This window comes from Podarcis pityusensis (assembly GCF_964106645.2).
Source record: "Podarcis pityusensis genome assembly, chromosome: 1".
Lineage (NCBI taxonomy): Eukaryota > Metazoa > Chordata > Lepidosauria > Squamata > Lacertidae > Podarcis > Podarcis pityusensis.
This window is the reverse complement of record NC_138028.1, coordinates 10,381,114-10,399,455: the sequence shown is the minus strand read 5'-3', so window position 1 is coordinate 10,399,455 and position 18,342 is coordinate 10,381,114. Positions and strand designations below refer to the sequence as shown.

The 18,342-nt window shown below is 45.6% G+C and overlaps 1 protein-coding gene across 6 annotated transcripts in view; it reads right to left on the bottom strand.

Annotated features, from left to right (window-relative positions):
• Positions 1-18,342, bottom strand: part of SYNE2 (spectrin repeat containing nuclear envelope protein 2) — a 236,383-nt gene that overhangs the window by 130,213 nt on the left and 87,828 nt on the right. For 5 of the 6 annotated variants that reach the window (XM_081000779.1, XM_081000783.1, XM_081000782.1 and 2 more), the window contains exons 36-44: positions 18,205-18,317; positions 16,770-16,972; positions 15,055-15,174; positions 13,567-13,855; positions 11,804-11,973; positions 11,245-11,473; positions 9,206-9,328; positions 6,336-6,602; positions 1,619-1,774 (exon numbers count right to left, since the gene is read on the bottom strand). In XM_081000779.1, the coding sequence (XP_080856905.1) occupies positions 1,619-1,774; positions 6,336-6,602; positions 9,206-9,328; positions 11,245-11,473; positions 11,804-11,973; positions 13,567-13,855; positions 15,055-15,174; positions 16,770-16,972; positions 18,205-18,317 (1,670 nt within the window). The remainder of the gene's footprint in view (positions 1-1,618; positions 1,775-6,335; positions 6,603-9,205; positions 9,329-11,244; positions 11,474-11,803; positions 11,974-13,566; positions 13,856-15,054; positions 15,175-16,769; positions 16,973-18,204; positions 18,318-18,342) is intronic. The other variant, XM_081000780.1, reaches the window with a different exon arrangement.

Below are 18,342 nucleotides of genomic sequence, written 5' to 3'. Positions count from 1 at the left end.
CAATGTGAGGCCTCCTCTAATATGCTCCCAGAAGGCCCAAATTCTGACCAAATTGGCGTTGGAGTAGAGCAATGGTGAGAGAGCTTTCTGGCACTGTACCGGGGGTTGTGGGGGAGAGAGAGAGAGCTCTAACCACATGCCTTCCCCTCTGCTAGCAAAGAAGCATGCCTGTAGCAACCTATGGCCCCTCAACTGCATTCCAAGGGAGCAGAGCACTGCTCCATAAAGGGTTTTATCTAATGTGCCTTATTATCAAGGTTATTGCGTTATTGTACTACATTATTTATAGGGACACGGGTGGCGCTGTGGGTTAAACCACAGAGCCTAGGAATTGCTGATCAGAAGGTCGGCGGTTCGAATCCCCACGATGGGGTGAGCTCCCATTGCTCGGTCCCTGTTCCTGCCAACCTAGCAGTTTGAAAGCATGTCAAAGTACAAGTAGATCAATAGGTACTGCTCTGACAGGAAGGTAAATGGCATTTCCATGCGCTGCTCTGGTTTGCCAGAAGCGGCCAGGAAGAATGTTTCCACATCCTTGAAGACAACTCTTTATAATAATAATTAAAAAAAACAAGGGAAATGGGGGGAACTGATTTTTAATTCTCAAGCACTTGTATAAACTTTGCAGGAAGATAAATGAATAATCTAATAGCCACTACATTTTACACTAACCCTATGCCTTGTATCATATATTCAAAATGAGCAACATGTGTTTATTTGCATGATTTATACTGATGATAGGGACGTGGGTGGTGCTGTGGGTTAAACCAGAGCCTAGGACTTGCCGATCAGAAGGTCGGCGGTTCGAATCCCCACGATGGGGTGAGCTCCCATTGCTCGGTCCCTGTTCCTGCCAACCTAGCAGTTTGAAAGCATGTCAAAGTACAAGTAGATCAATAGGTACTGCTCTGACAGGAAGGTAAATGGCATTTCCATGCGCTGCTCTGGTTTGCCAGAAGCGGCTTAGTCATGCTGGCCACATGAACCGGAAGCTGTACGCCGGCTCCCTTGGCCAATAAAGCAAGATGAGTGCCGCAACCCCAGAGTTGGCTACGACTGGACCTAATGGTCAGGGGTCCCTTTACCCTTTACCTTTTACTACATTATTTATACCCTTCTGCGAATTGCCCCGAAGCACAAATTGGATGGAACATAGTATAGAAATTTAAAATAAAAATAAGAAGGCTGGAATATTCCCATGCCCTTCTTGGTGGTGCAGGATTGAACCATGCCTAAGTAGCTTCCATGTCACTATGTGCATGCGATGGAGCAAAAGGGTGAGAGGGCAGCGGCCACTTCATATGTAGCCACAGATTAATGAAAGCATGAATGAATAAGGGCTTGTTCACACCTGCTTATCTCGTGCCTAGAAAAAGCACGGATCCGAGCAGTTTTACGCTTGTCCCATGCATTCTAGGGACGAACCCGAGCGGTCTTGCTTTTGCCCTGCTACTGCTTTTCCCTGGGAAAACCCACTCTTTACTGCTAAATTAGAACAAACATCAACCTGGAAAAAATGTGATTGGCTCCAAATAAGTGGTAAACAGTGAGTTTTCCCAGGGGAAAGCAGCGAAACAAGTGGAAGTGTGGTTGAGCCCCGAATCTCTTCTTTCCATACCTCTATTTCCCTCAGTTGACCATTCATCAACACAATGTCTAACTCTGCAGCCGAGATTTTCGCTTTCTTGACCTTTTGCACCATCTCTGCATAATCTGCAGTCGCCTGGTCTTCGGGAAGATGACCCCCCTGAGAAACCATTTCCATCTCAGAGCCCTGAAAACACAAACAGGTAGATTGGGAAAAATTATGGAAGGAAAGTTTAAACTTTACTGCATGCATGGGGTTGAAGGAAAATGTAATGAAAATGTTTTACAGATGGTATATCACCCTGGTAAAATTGGCAAAAATGTATAAAACATGTAATAAGTGTTGGAAATGTAAAGAAAAAGAGGGAACTTTCTACCACATGTGGTGGGAATGTAAGAAGGTAAAGAGTTTCTGGGAAGCAATATATAATGAATTGAAAAAAATGTTAAAATACACTTTTGTGAAGAAACCAGAAGCTTTTCTTCTAGGGATTACAGGAAAAGATATAAGAAGAAAAGACTATAAACTTTTCCAGTATGCAGTTACGGCAGCAAGAATTCTATTGGCTCAGAAATGGAAACAAGAGGAAATACCGACGATTCAAGAATGGAGAATGAAATTGACTGACTATGCGGAACTGGACAAACTGACCGGGAAAATAAGATATGCCCGAAACCAAAAGTTCATCGAGGATTGGGGAAAATTTGCAGATTATCTGAAAAATATATGTGAGGTGCAAGCAATGCTAGTGGGGTTTCAAGAAGCACTGTAAAATTTTAAAATTTTAAGAGGTATTGCTGAAAGTAAATAGAAAAGGAAGAGAAGATAAATGGCAATGCAAATAAAGGAATGCGTACTGAAGGGTAAAAATGGATGATTACCAGAGAAGTTGAAGGAAGTCAAAAATTTGTATTTTGTTAAAATTAGGTAAAATTTGGATAAAATTGTATGATTATATTGAAAACTAATAAAAATTTATTTTAAAAAAAAGAAAAAGAAAAAAAGAAAACACAAACAGGTAATTAACACTCTGCTTTCATTTGGCTCACTCTGCAACTGAGCATTTATTTCTATGTGATCCATCCAGAAGTTAATCTCAAACAGAAGTATTGCTAGGGCTCAAACACAATCGGAAGCCAGATCATCTGGGAAGAAGTCATATCCTTTGCCTTAGATGCACTGTGTTGGCTGCGGTTATTCAGCAAAGCAATTTTTTGCTGAAGGCTCTGTGCAAAACCCGGGAGGCTGCGGTGCTTCCAAATCAGGGCTGAGGAAGAAGTGGAGACCCTAAGCCAGTGTTGGGATCTTGTGGATCTGTGTGCAGTTCTTCTGCCTGGTGAATTCTGAACTGCAGCAAACAGCTTCTCAGAGAAATAACATCTCAGAGAAAAGGATCTAGGAGTCTTGGTTGACCACAAACTTGACATGAGCCAACAGTGTGACGCGGCAGCTAAAAAAGCCAATGCAATTCTGGGCTGCATCAATAGGAGTATAGCATCTAGATCAAGGGAAGTAATAGTGCCACTGTATTCTGCTCTGGTCAGACCTCACCTGGAGTACTGTATCCAGTTCTGGGCACCACAGTTCAAGAAGGACACTGACAAACTGGAACGTGTCCAGAGGAGGGCAACCAAAATGGTCAAAGGCCTGGAAACGATGCCTTATGAGGAACGGCTAAGGGAGCTGGGCATGTTTGGCCTGGAGAAGAGGAGGTTAAGGGGTGATATGATAGCCATGTTCAAATATATAAAAGGATGTCACATAGAGGAGGGAGAAAGGTTGTTTTCTGCTGCTCCAGAGAAGCGGACACGGAGCAATGGATCCAAACTTCAGGCTCCAAAGTGATTGCACCCACTGAATGCTCCTGGGCAGGAAAAAATATATAAAGTGCTTCCTGTTTCTGTTGAGTTTTGCTTGACAAAGCGCTCCTGGACTCTGCTAGTCTCTTTTGTCCTTGGTCATTCTTTGGGTCTGACACAGTCCCACCTTGCTCTTCAGTCCTGACTACTATTTATTCATTTATTGCCCTCCATTCTAAGGGCATTGTACAGTCAAACCTCAGGTCCCAAACGCCTCCGTTTTGGAACACTTCAGCTCCCAACGCTGAAAACCCGGAAGTAAATGCTCCGGTTTTCGAAAGCCAAATGTCCGACACGGCTTCCGCTTGAGTGCAGGAAGCTCCTGCAACCAATCAGAAGCTGAGCCTCAGTTGTAGAACATTTCAGAAGACAAGCGTGCTTCCGGAACAGATTACGTTCGACAACTGAGGTTTGACTGTACCTACTATATATTTAAGGACGCGGGTGGCGCTGTGGTCTAAACCACAGAGCCTAGGGCTTGCCTATCAGAAGGTCGGCGGTGTGAATCCCTGCGACGAGATGAGCTCCCGTTTCTCGGTCCCTGCTCCTGCCAACCTAGCAGTTCGAGAGCACCTCAAAGTGCAAGTAGATAGATACCTAAGGCAGCCCTGTTCAGGGAAGTTTTTAATATGTAACGCTGTACTGTTTTTAACACTTGATTGGGAGCCGCCCAGAGTGGCTGGGGAAACTCAGCCAGATGGGCAGGGTATAAATAATAAATTATTATTATTATTATTATTATTAGTACCACTCCAGCGGGAAGGTAAACGGCGTTTCCATGCACTGCTCTAGTTTCGCCAGAAGCGGCTTAGTTTTGCTGGCCACATGCTGCAAAACTGTCTGCAGACAAATATCGGCTCCCTCGGCCAGTAAAGCGAGATGAGCACCAGAACCCCAGAGTTGTTCGCGACTGGACTTAACTGTCATGGGTCCTTTACCTTTACCTTTTACTATATATTTGGAAAGTTATTTATTTGCTCTACATTTGAACAACTCTTAGGATATCACTGGTCTTTAATCACTGGTTGAAAAACTGCAGGGTTTTCATTTGTTTCTTAGAACTCCTAAGCAACACCAGGTACGAGGGTGCAGGTAAATAATACTATCAATAAATAAGAATCCCTGATAATGAAGAATGCCAAAGGATTAGAAAAGAGGAAGGGAATATGAATCAAGACCAGGGAGTCTTTGCATTCACATGCAAAACTGAACATAACCACACCAAACTTCCATCTTCCCTGATAATGCAATTATGGTAATTTTTATCCATTTAAGCAGATGCATCACACTCACTCTAAAGAGAGGCTGCAAAATGCATAAAGAGCAGTCAACTGCTAAAAGACTTAAGTGGGGAAATTCTATCTAAATGGGATGCAAAATCAAAGAAAGGAACAAAGAAACTAAACCGAGACACATTCAAGCAAGTGGTTACAGTAAAAAGCAGCGGAGCTGAAGACTAATATTTGCCAGTCAGGTAATGGCTGCAAATGTATGGTTCTTACCTTTACTAGGCTAACTAATTATACTAACGATAGCAGCAGCTTAATATATTCATTGCTGTGTAGGCGATACTTTTGAGGAGTGGTTGCTAAACATTAGATTCACTGGAGGAATGTAAGAAAAGAAGAGCTTGCAGGATCAGGCCAATAGCCCATCTAGTCCAGCATCCTGTTCTTACAGTGACCAACCAGATGTCCATGGGAAGTAAAGGTAAAAGGACCCCTGACCGTTAGGTCCAGGCGTGGACGACACTGGGGTTGCAGCGTTCATCTTGCTTTATTGGCCGAGGGAGCCGTCGTACAGCTTCCGGGTCATGTGGCCAGCATGACTAAGCCGCTTCTGGCGAACCAGAGCAGCACATGGAAACGCCGTTTACCTTCCCGCCGGAGCGGTATCTATTTATCTACTTGCACTTTGTGTTTTCGAACTGCTAGGTTGGCAAGAGCAGGGACCGAGCAACGGGAGCTCACCCCATCACGGAGATTCGAACCGCCAACCTTCTGATCGGCAAGTCCTAGGTCTGTGGTTTAACCCACAGCGCCAGGGAGCAAAACATGAGCACAGCAGAACTCTTTCCCAGCAACTGGTATTTGGAAGGTTTGCTGCCTCATGGCTGGTATTTGCTGAAAGCTTTATCCCCCCTTCACGAATTTGCCTAGTCCTCTTCTAAAGCCATCTAAGTTTGTGGGAATCACAGCCTCCTGGGGAGCAAGGTTCGCGGTTTTGACTACGAACTGCGTGAAGTTTCTATCTTCGTTCATCTCTCCTAAACTGGCCAACGCTCAGCTTCATTGGGTATCCACGAGCTCTTTCCACGAATGATGCCGTGTTTTGAACTCATAACTTCCTACCAAGACTTTGCTGCAGGGGGTGGGCTCCTTCACAGTTTCAAAAATGCATAAGAGAGCAAGAGAGAGGCTTAAGCCCCTCCAAAATAAGATATTGGGCGTGCTCCAAATCATCTGCCCATGGATGTACACAGAAAATAGCAGATCTAGCTGAAAGGCCACATGCAGAGATCTGCAGTGATCATTGTAATGCACCCCTGGTTATTATTATTATTATTATTGCAATAATTATAAGATAACTGTAAAAACTTAGACGGTGGTTTAATCTTAGAAGGGAAGGGTGTGACTGTGACCATCTGTGCACTTCTGAATTTGCCACTACACAACTGGATGGGAGTTGTAGTTTAGTTAACACCTGGAGAGCTGTGCTCCAGTTCAGAGTGCCTCTGCCTCCCTCCGTTACTAGAAGCCCAGAGAGAGAAAGTGCGAGGCTGCAGGAGCTCTAGATAAACGGCTGTATTGGCTGAAGAGCTGCCCGTGTTCAATAATAGCACTTAACAACATCCTTCAATGAAGTTGTGCAACAACAGAGATTATTACCTTGCTTTCTGGTGATGGATTTGTAATGGACGAAGGAGCAGGGTCAGTCCCCATTACTTTCCCATTCATTAACGGCAAAGCGATTGGAGGCACTTCCAAGCGGCAATGCGCAGCTTGCAATTTCTTTTGATAGCCAAGTGATTGCTGCTGAAGCTCATTGAGAAGATTATCATCAGATGGCATTTGCCCCGGTTTCGGCAGCGGCTTTCCACTCTTGCCTGTCGAGCTTGGGAAATTGTGGGCTTCCATCAAGCTGCCTTTTAGCCCCTGATAAATAGAAATGGGGAGAGAGAGAAAGGGGCGGGGGGAATCTTAACCTTCTCGGGACAGAAGTTACTGAAATGTCAATAGCTTTCTTAATGGAACCAACTTCTATAGCAAAAGAAGAATAGGCCGAAGGGGTGACGAAGGTCGGAGGAACGAAATTTGCACAGAAGAATTGTCACTCTTAGAAATACTGTCAGGATGGAGCTTGTTTATAGCTCCGGCAAAGCTTGTAAATGTGAAAAGTTCCTCTCTGGTTGCCTTAATCAATCCTGCCACTTCTTTGTGGGGCTGCTTGGGATCTTCAAGTGGGAACTTTGAGCCAGCAGTTTAAGGTGTCTGCTAAAAAAGCCGATACAATCTCAGACAGCAGAAACAGGGGCGTAAATAGCCTGTCGTGTTAAACCAGTCTTTGACAACCTGGTGCCCTCCGATCAGTATGGTTCTACCTCGAACTCAACTCTGATCATTTCACAGAATCATAGAATTGGAAGGGACCCCAAGAGTTATCTAGTCCAGCCCCTACAATGCAGGCATCTCAGCTAAAGCATCCATCCATGACACATGGCCATCCAACCTCTGCTTAAAAACCTCTAAGGATGGTGAGCCCACCACCTCACGAGGGAGACGGTTCCACTGCTGAACAGCTCTTACTGTCAGAAAGTTTCTCCTGACGCTTAGTCAGAATCTCCTTTCTTGAAACTTGAAGCCATTGGTGGTTTGAGTCCTACCCTCCAGAGAAGGAGAAAACAAGTTTGTTCCCTCTTCCATGTGATAGCACTTGAGATACCTGAAGACGGCCACCATATCTCCTCTCAGTCTCCTCTTTTCCAGGCTAAACATACCCAGCTCCTTCAACCGTTCCTCATAAGGCTTGGTTTCCAGACCCTTGATCACAGGTTCCTCTGCACGTTTCAACTTGTCAATATCCTGCTTAAATTGTGGTGCCCAGTACAGGACACAGTATTCCCAGTGTGGTCTGACCAAGGCAGAATGGAGTAGTACTATTACTTCCCTTGATCTGGACACTATGCTTCTGTTGATGCAGTCTAGAATAGCATTAGCTCTCCCCACCTCCCTTTTTTTTTATTGCTTTTGCATCACACTGTTGACATTTCCTGCCTTGGGCGACAGGTGGCGACGTAGAAAAACAATGGCTTACTGTTAACAAGCAGGCTAGTGCATGGGTAGGCAAACTAAGGCCTGGGGGCCGGATCCGGCCCAATCACCTTCTAAATCCAGCCTGAGGATGGTTCAGGAATCAGCGTGTTTTTACATGAGTACAGTGGACGCTCGGGTTGCGAACGTGATCCGTGTGGGAGGCACGTTCACAACCCACAGCACCACGTCTGCGCACATGCGGGTTGCGATTCGGTGCTTCTGCGCATGCGCAAAGTGCAATTTAGTGCTTCTGCGCATGCGCCAAAACCCGGAAGTAACCCATTCCGGTACTTCCAGGTTTCGGCGCGTCCGTATCCCAAAAACGCTCAACCTGAAGCGTCTGTAACCCGAGGTGTGACTGTAGAATGTGTCCTTTTATTAAAAATGAACCTCTGGGTTATTTGTGGGGCCTGCCTGGTGTTTTTACATGAGTAGAATGTGTCCTTTTATTAAAAATGCATCTCTGGGTTATCTGTGGGGCCTGTCTGGTGTTTTTACATGAGTAGAATGTGTCCTTTTATTAAAAATGAACCTCTGGGTTATTTGTGGGGCCTGCCTGGTGTTTTTACATGAGTAGAATGTGTCCTTTTATTAAAAATGCATCTCTGGGTTATCTGTGGGGCCTGTCTGGTGTTTTTACATGAGTAGAATGTGTCCTTTTATTAAAAATGCATCTCTGGGTTATCTGTGGGGCATAGGAATTCATTCATCCCCCCCCCAAAAAAAATAGTCCAGCCCCCCACAAGGTCTGAGGGACAGTGGACCAGCCCCTGGCTGAAAAAAAATTGTTGACCCCTGGGCTAGTGCATGCTGCTGAAGCTGTGGGCAGTACACTTCACTCCTCCTGCTGCTGTGCTTCAGAAGAAACAAGCCATGGTCCAGTTTGTCATGTGATCTAAAGGTAGCCGGTGGTTTGCCTTTCTCCAGCCAAATCACAAGATGAAGCCAAGGGATCACTCATGGCTTGTGTGGGGGAAAGAAACCAGGAGCCTGGGGTTCAGGCGACGCAGCAAACCAGGCAATGATTTGTTTCCCAGCAGCAGCAGCAGGAGAAGAGAGAGAGAGAGTTTGGATTTGATATCCCGCCTTTCACTCCCTTTAAGGAGTCTCAAAGCGGCCAACATTCTCCTTTCCCTTCCTCCCCCACAACAAACACTCTGTGAGGTGAGTGGGGCTGAGAGACTTCAAAGAAGTGTGACTGGCCCAAGGTCACCCAGCAGCTGCATGTGGAGGAGCAGAGACGCGAACCCGGTTCCCCAGATTACGAGACTACCGCTCTTAACCACTACACCACACTGGCTCTCCAGTGTGCCATACTGGCTCTCCTCTCCAGAGGAGCAACGTGTGCCTGCTCCTTCACGATTGTGCAAGCTGGGGCCGATGGGAGTTGTAGTCCAAAACTGCCAGAGGTCAACAGTTTGATATGCAGCATAAACTTGAGTTACCTTAACAACCACAGCTGGTTCCTCTCCAGTGTCAGCTGACACAGGACTGGACAATTGCTCATAATTTGTCAGCCATTCCTGGAAAAGTGGCGGAGCTCCTCCTTCAATCTGAAAGGATTCCTTCTTTGGGTGACAAGAAAATGAGAGAATTAAAGTCCACGAAGAACCGGCAGCAAAAAGGCAGAATAATAATCATATCAACTAGGTATGACAAGGGAGAGGAGTCTCGATTAAGGCACAAGCAAAAAATAATAAAAATCATTGTGAGCAATTCCTTGCCAGTGGAATGCAACTGGGAGATTGAGTCAAAAGCAAGAATGAACAGTCTTTTTATTTATCTATTTTTTGAACATTAGGCTTCCAACCCACTCAGCTTTTTTGTGGGGTGTGGCCAAACTCCCTTTCACACTGGTAGAATAGTACAAATCTAAACATCTCCAACTCTGATTAGGTGATCTTGAGTTCGCCTGATCATTGCCTAACAAGTTATACTTTTGCAATACCCAATTCTCATATTGCAATGCCTTGTTCTCAATTCAAGGTACAGTCATACCTCTGGTTACAGACGCTTCAGGTTGCGTTTTTTTGGGTTGCAGACAGCCGAAACTCGGAAGTACCAGAATGGGTTACTTCTGGGTTTTGGTGGTCGCGCATGTGCAGAAGCACTAAATCAAACTTTGTGCATGTGCAGACGCGCTGAATTGCAACCCGTGCATGCGCAGATGCGCCGCTGCGGGTTGCGGACACTGCGGGTTGCGAACGTGCATCCCACACAGATCACGTTCGCAACCCGAGCATCCACTGTATTAGTACTAGCATATAAGGTCCTAAATTGCTTGGGCCCCAAGTTCTTCAAAAAGCATCCTTTCCCAATATCTTGCACCTTACAGTTGGCAGGTGAGGCCTTGTTGGCAGTGCCCCCGCTGCCGGCTGCACGGTTGGCGTTGTGACCCAGTTCCTCATTAAAAGAGAATGGTCATGTTGGCATGCCACTTTGCTTCTGACCTTCAAGTCAACCTTGCTTCAAGCAAAGCCTAGTTAATGTAAGCCACGGTTTCTTAGGTCAGTCAGCATGACAAACCATGGCTAAACAAATTGGAAACTTCCTAACTCCTCCTCTGAGCTGCATGAAAGGAAGGGAGCAGCATGTGAACCTCATGCACTAAACTTATGTTTAGCATGATGCGCAATGACTAGAACACAAAAATAGATAAAATAGGCTAAGTCCACCAGCACAGCAAGAAGACTGTTTCCTGTGGTCACCTCTCTCTCGCTTCACCTCCAAAGATGGGAGACCATTTTGCATTTTATTTAACAACAACAAAACGTACTTCTTGATTGTAAACAGAACCTCTAAGTGGCTCGCAAAAAAATAAAAGCGAAACAAATATTAAAATTGATCATTAAGACAGAGTTAAAAACAGGAATCCAAAAAAATCACCAAAATCTACAATAAGCTAAAATCAGATGGACAGGGTTTCCTGGACATAAATGCTTTTAGCAGGCATTGAAAAAGAGTACAGTGAAGGCACCTTCCTGATGAGAAGATGCAAGGAGTTCCAAAGTACAGGGTTCGCCACACCCAAAGATTGATTTCTTACCATTGCAGAAGAAATATTATGTGGCACCTGCAGCAGTGCCAGTTCTGCGGATCCAAGGGACCAAGTGGGCAAGGCGATCCCTCAAGTGGGTGGAGGCACTAGGTCAAATGACCAGTGGATCTTTTGATATAGGTTCACATTAGGCAGCCTTTCTCAACCTGTGGATCCCCAGATGTTGTTGAACTACAACTCCCATCACCCCTAGCTAGCAGGGCGAGAGCTCAGGGATGATGGGAGTTGTAGTTCCAAAACATCTGGGGACCCACAGGTTGAGAACCACTGCATTAGAGGAAAAGAAGGGATATGGAAGCCTATCCTCTAGGAATCTCGTCTTTCCCCTCCAGCCCATGAAAACTGAACTCAACAAGAACTCAGAGAGAGAGAAGCTACTCTGATTTCCCTTTGTAGTGGGCACACATTCCATCCCATAACACTTACTGATCCTCCTTTCTGGCTTCCACCAAGCACTTCCATCAGGCTGATATCAGGAGCATCAAATGAGATCAGCAGTTCCTCTGCATCTGCCTTCTCTTGGATCTGCCCGTCATGTCTGAGCGCAGTATTCTGGATGTTCCCGGCCTCTCGTTCTTCCACACAGCCAAGTTTTGCTTTCTTCTTCCGTTTAGTCTGTGGTTCAGCCTTCTCGTCTTTCATGTGCTCAACTTCTCTGAAGGAATAACCCAAACATCATGAACCTCCTGCTTGTTTCTTTCACACAGAGAAGCTTCCAGAACCCTCTTGAATAAATTAAAATAGGGAAGATCTCTACACATCAGATCAATACTTCCTGCACTAAGAAATGCAAACTGACAGCCTATACATGAGACAGAGTTAGGTATTGGTCCAGATACATGTTTACCATCCCAGAGACCTCTAATTCCTGAGTAAGAATGTTTTCTGCCAGGGAACGAGAAGCAAGAGATAAAGCTCCACCATCTCTTTCAATCGTATGACATCTTTCCTTGTGTGGTCCATGTTCCCTCTCCATGTTACCTACCTTAGATACCCTCTGGCCATTTGAATGGTGCTCTCCCACTGGTTTCGGACATCAGAAATCATACGCTCAACAGCGAGATTCTTGCTCCCATTCTTGCTCTTCACGTGTTCCCCAAGGCAGACAATATTTTGTAGTTTAGCATCACCCTCCTCTTTCAGCTGTAGAATCTCCTGTGTTGTAAGAAACAGCATGGGGGTAACTGGTTCCACACACACTTGTTTTGCTTTTTAAGGTAAAGGTAAAAGTACCCCTGCCCGTACGGGCCAGTCGTGTCCGATTCTAGGGTTGTGCGCCCATCTCACTTAAGAGGCCGGGGGCCAGCGCTGTCCGGAGACACTTCCGGGTCACGTGGCCAGCGTGATGAAGCTGCTCTGGCGAGCCGGCACCAGCGCAGCACACGGAAACACCCTTTACCTTCCCGCTATAAAGTGGTACCTATTTATCTACTTGCACTTAGGGGTGCTTTCGAACTGCTAGGTGGGCAGGAGCTGGGACCGAAAGACGGGAGCTCACCCCGTCGCGGGGATTCGAACCGCCAACCATGCGATCAGCAAGTCCTAGGCGCTGAGATTTTACCCACAGCGCCACCCTTTGACGTTTTGCTTTTTAGGTTAAGCCTAATGTTGTAGCTACAATAAAGAGCTGTACTGTAAAAGTTAGATGCTACTGCAGCCCGATTGCCAAGTGGCTCATGAATGGAAGAAAAAGATGGCAAAAGAATGGAAGAAAAATATGAAGAAATGGAAAAGGAATATTGGGGGGAGCTCACTGTATTTAAAACATTAAAGCATTTTTTGGAATGCTGGTGCTACTACTCAGCTAAAGTATTTTGCCCAAAACTTTTTTAACATTTTGGGTGGGGATGAAGAATACCCCCAACCAGAAACTGGACTAATCTCCGGGCAATGGGTGCAACCAAAGAACTTTTGGGCAATGGGGTGGGTGGGTATTTCCATTCTAAAAACAAAAACGCAGGAGGGGACTTTGCTGCCCTCAGCAGACTTACAGCATTCCCTTTGTAATTATGGGCACGATGTCCTACAGGAATTACATTAACTATGTCAGTTCACAAATGCTACAATTCTCAGAGTAAGTTTGCAGTACAGTGGTACCTCGGTTTAAGAACTTAATTCGTTCTGGAGGTCCGTTCTTAACCTGAAACTGTTCTTAACCTGAAGCACCACTTTAGCTAATGGGGCCTCCCGCTGCCACAGCCGTGCGATTTCTGTTCTCATCCTGAAGCAAAGTTCTTAACCCGAGGTACTATTTCTGGGTTAGCCGAGTCTCTAACCTGAAGCGTCTGTAACCCGAGGTACCACTCTAAGTCCCTTTTCCCAGGGAGCTCCGAGAATTGTGGTTCTGTGCAGGGAACAGGGGTCTCCTAACAACTCTTTACCACCCTTAGTAAACTACAGTTCCCAGAATTCTTTGGGGAGGAGGAAATGCATGACTCTTAAGTGTTATGATAAATGCTTTAAATGTATAGTGCAGATGGGGCCCAAATCAGAAAGAATGCTCAATAAAGACCAGGTATAATTGAACCCCCGCAAAAGCCTTATGAAACCAAGCCAGGATGAATGCTCAAATAAACACATTGTCCGGAGGATCCCTGTGTGCCATAGTGCTGCAATTCTACGCCATGATGCTACTATGTCAATTCACAAATGCAGGGTCCAGATTGGAGTCATCTGAGCTGGCAGTGAGCGAAGAGGTTCAAGGGGACCAGCATCACATCACACCATGTGAGTTGTCTCTTTTAGTACCTTTATTTTCTCCAGGCTTTCATCCAGCGCTGCCTTGGATTCCTTATAGCTTAGGCCTAAGATTGTGTCTTTCAGCCTTTGCACCCAGTGGATCATATTCTGGGCAAGTTCTTCAAAATTACTTTCCTCTGCAGAAAGGACCTGGGAAACGTCAAGGCTTTTAGAGACACAGGTGAGCAGCGTCTTGTACCTGTCGACAAGCTGAGGGGTTACCAGCACGGCTTCCTCCTTAGATAAACCAGAGAGCCTCAAAGAACTTGCCAACCAAGCAAGAGAATCAAATGACTCTCTGGGAGAGGAAAGAAAAACACACACACAAAAAGAGATTATTTTCTTTTGCAACATAAGGGACCATAGGTGAGAGGTAAGGATCGTATTCTGCATGGGCTACCTTTGAAGGTGACCCGGAAACTACAACTAATCCAGAATGCGGCAGCTAGACTGGTGACTGGGAGCGGCCGCCGAGACCATATAACACCGGTCTTGAAAGACCTACACTGGCTCCCAGTGCGTTTCCGAACACAATTCAAAGTATTGGTGCTGACCTTTAAAGCCTAAACGGCCTCGGTCCAGTATACCTGAAGGAGGGTCTCCACCTCCATCGTTCTAACCAGACACTGAGGTCCAGTGCTGAGGGCCTTCTGGCGGTTCCCTCGCTGAGAGAAGCCAAGTTACAGGGAACCAGGCAGAGGGCCTTCTCGGTAGTGGCACCCACCATGTGGAACACCCTCCCACCAGATGTCAAAGAGAAAAATAACTACCAAACTTTTAGAAGACATCTGAAGGCAGCCCTGTTTAGGGAAGCTTTTAATGTTTAATAGGTTATTGTATTTTAGTGTTTTGTTGGAAGCCGCCCAGAGTGGATGGGGAAACCCAGCCAGATGGGCGGGGTATAAATAATAAATTATTATTATTATTATTTGGTTTAATTGTTGGCAGCTCTTGTTAAACATTTAACTCATTCAACAAACTTATTCAATGAGGGGTTTGGTGGGATTCGGGGTATATTTATCAAAAAGAATTTATTCTTGGTGCTTTAAAAAACATTTTAAAATAATTGCTTCGGCTTATTCATTTATGTCGTCTTTAAAACTGCAGCTTCAGCCACACCCACATTTATTCTTTTTAAATAATATATATATATATATATCAAGTTTAGGGGCTTTTTTGGTCATTTTTCTGGATTTGATTTTTTTTTATTACACCCCTCCCCTGGATTTCCAGAACATTTTGCCGATTTGGCTATCCGAATCCCAGGCTTGTCCAGGAAAATCTGGACGTATGGCAGCCCTAACTTTGGTATATTGCCCCTGGAGCATTTACCATGGGGCAATGTGACCCTCAAGACTCAAAAGTGCTAGCTGCCACAGTACCAGATGTCTGCCGAAACCAATCAGAATCAATAGCGGGCAACTTCGTATGATCTGTTTATCCCGTATAACTGGCCAAAGTAGTGAACAAATATTTAAAAACCTAAAGGCAGGATACCTCTGTTTTAGAAGAATTTGATAAAAATGCTCCAGCCTCGACTTCTCTACTTGATTCTCTTGCCATTTCTTTTCCTGAAGGCTTTGCCATTCCTCTAAGCTACGGAACAGATATTCAAGTCTGGGGGAAAAACATGTAAGGAAATAAATACAAGGATTACGGTACATGAGAATAATTATATAGCAATTTAAGGCAAATGCTGTGAAAGGGTCTTGCTCCCAGTACCAGCTTTTAAGGCACCAAGTCCAGACCACTTTATTTGTCTAGATCTTTAATGGTGGATCTGGTTTCTGCTCTTCCACTATTGCTTTTCACAGTTATAGTTTTCATGTTGCATTGCTTACAAAAGAGAGGGCAAAGCAGGATTGACTGTGGGTGATTTCACAGAATCATGGAATTTGTAGAGCTGAAAGAGACCAGGTCTAACCCCCTGCGATACAGGAATATTTTGCGCAACGTGGGGCTCAAACCTATGACCCTGAGATCCAGAGTCTCTCATGCTCTACCGACTGATTTGACATAAGATTGGCAAAGATTGCTGGCTCTTAATTGCTTAACAACAACAGCAACCACTCCCCCCCCCTTTTCTTCTTCCCAAACCTTATTCTGTATACAACACTAATTACATGTCTCACATTACAGTCATACCTTGGTTGTCAAACGCCTTGGTACTTGGACGGTTTGGCTCACAAACACCACAAACCCGGAAGTGAGTGTTCCGGTTTACAGACGTTTTTTGGAAGCCGAAAGTCCGACGCAACTTCCAATTGAGTGCAGGAAGCTCCTGCAGCCAATCAGAAGCCTCACCTTTGTTTTCGAACTGTTCCGGGAGTCGAACGGACTCCCAGAACGGATTAAGTTCGACAACCAAGGTACCACTGTATACGTAACTGATATATATAAAAGACTTTACAACCTGAGAAAAGAGACACTGCACATATTTTTGTAAACCAAGAAAATCTTTTAAAACCGCAACAGCAAAGTGAATTGATTCCTAAAGTTATATGGCTGAGGTGGATGAAGAAAGTTTGTAGGTTTTTCAGTAGAGGTACTCAAAATCCTTTAATTCTGAGTGGTGGATCTTGGGATTCTAGCCAAAACAAACAAACCCCAAAGTTACTCCCCGAAAGCTGGAACCTGACCTTCCCTGGCTTGTATCTCCTTCTCTGTGCGCATGCACCCACATTTGTGGGTTTCTGTTGTTGCTGCCGTTTATTGTTATAATATTGTGTGGGTAACCTTGAAGACAAGGGACGCGGGTGGCGCTGTGGGTTAAACCACGGAGCCTAGGGCTTGCCTATCAGAAGGTCGGTGGTTCAAATCCCCGCGACGGGGTGAGCTCCTGTTGCTCGGTCCCTGCTCCTGCCAACCTAGCAGTTCAAAAGCACGTCAAAGTGCAAGTAGATAAATAGGTACCACTCCGGCGGGAAGGTAAATGGCGTTTCCGTGCACTGCTCTGGTTCGCCAGAAGCGGCTTAATCATGCTGGCCACATGACTCGGAAGCTGCACACCGGCTCCCTCAGCCAATAAAGCGAGATGAGCGTCGCAACCCCAGAGTCGGCCACGACTGGACCTAATGGTCAGGGGTCCCTTTACCTTTAACCTTGAAGACAACGTAATCGCAAGGTAGGATAGAAACGTCTCGAATAAATACATAAAAGGGATGTTGGTGGTCCTTAAAATAAGCTGGGCCTAGTGCACTTGGCCTTCTTACCTAGCAAACTGCTGCAAAGTGAGGTGGAGCTCCTTCTCCCTTCCCTGACACCTGCTGATCACGCTGTGTAGTTCTGCTTCTTGGCCCTTCATCCATCTGCTCATGTGGCTGACGTCCACTTCGGGGAAATAGCTCTCCACCTGGCTCAAGAGTGTTTTCACCTCCTGGAAAGCACTGCCTTTGCCTTCAAAGGTTAGGAAGGTCTGGGCGAAAATAAACACAAAACACAATATATGCGTGTACGTGTGTGTGTAAAATGCTAAAATCTGTTGGCTGCTGCAGTCATTTAGCAGGATACAAATCCCTACCCTCTGCGCCATCCAGAGGAAAATGTGAGAAGCCAAATTCAGCTGGTGCAGAATTTGGCGTCCAGGTTGCTCACTGGGGTAAGACGGTTTGAGTGCAGCAGATAGATCATAGCCCAACTGCGCTGGCTGCCAATTAGTTTCTAGGCCCAACTCAAAGTGCTGGTTTGGACCTATAAAGCCTTAAACAGTTCAGGACCGCAATACCTCAAGGACCGCCTCTCTCCATATGAACGGACTCAGACCCTGAGGTCATCATCGGAGGTCCTTCTTCATGTGCCATCTCCATGAGAGGTCTGGATTGTGGCAACACGAGTAGGGCCTTTGTGGCAGTGGTTCCGTGTATGGAATGCCCTAACCAGGGAGGTTTGGCTGGCCCTATTATTAGTAGTCGTAGTACAGTAGTACCTCTGGTTGCGAATGGGATCCATTCCATAGGCCCATTCGCAACCTGAAAAGAACGCAACCCGTGTCTGCGCATGTGCGGGTCACAATTCACCACGTCTGTGCATGCGCGTGACATTATTTTGCACGTCTACGCATGTGGCGAAACCCAGAAGTAACCCTTTCCAGTATTTCGGGGACGCAACCTGAAAATGCGCAACCTGAAGCAAACATAACATGAGGTATGACTGTAGTAGTTTGTATACCACCCTTCATTCATAGATCTCAGGGCAGTTCACAACATAAAATTACAATCTAAAAACCACAAAATACATACTAAAATTACAAACAATAGCAAACCAATAGACCCACAACACATTTATGTGCTCTATGCGGGGCTACCTTTGAAGGTGACCTGGAAACTACAACTAATCCAGAATGCGGCAGCTAAATTGGTACTGACCTTTAAAGTACTAAACGGCCTCGGCCCAGTATAGCTGAAGGAGCGTCTCCACCCCCATCATTCTACCTAGATCACGCTTTGTGCATGCGAAAAAGCACCGAATTGCAACCCGGGCATGCCCAGATGCGCCACTGTGGGTTGCGAACGCTGTGGGTTGCGAACGTGCATCCCGCATGGATCATGTTCATAACCCGAGGGTCCACTGTATATAGGTGCCCCCCATGCCATTTGGAGGAACACTGAACTACTGGATGCAACACCAAGTCCAAGCCTCGTGCCTTACCGCCAGCCGCTGAATTTTCTCTTCCAATATCTCTTTTGTTTCTGAGGGATCAAAACATTCCTTCAGATTTAGCCGGGTACTACTGAACCAGTCACAGAAATCCTGGCAATGGTCTGCAGGAAGAAATATATATATATA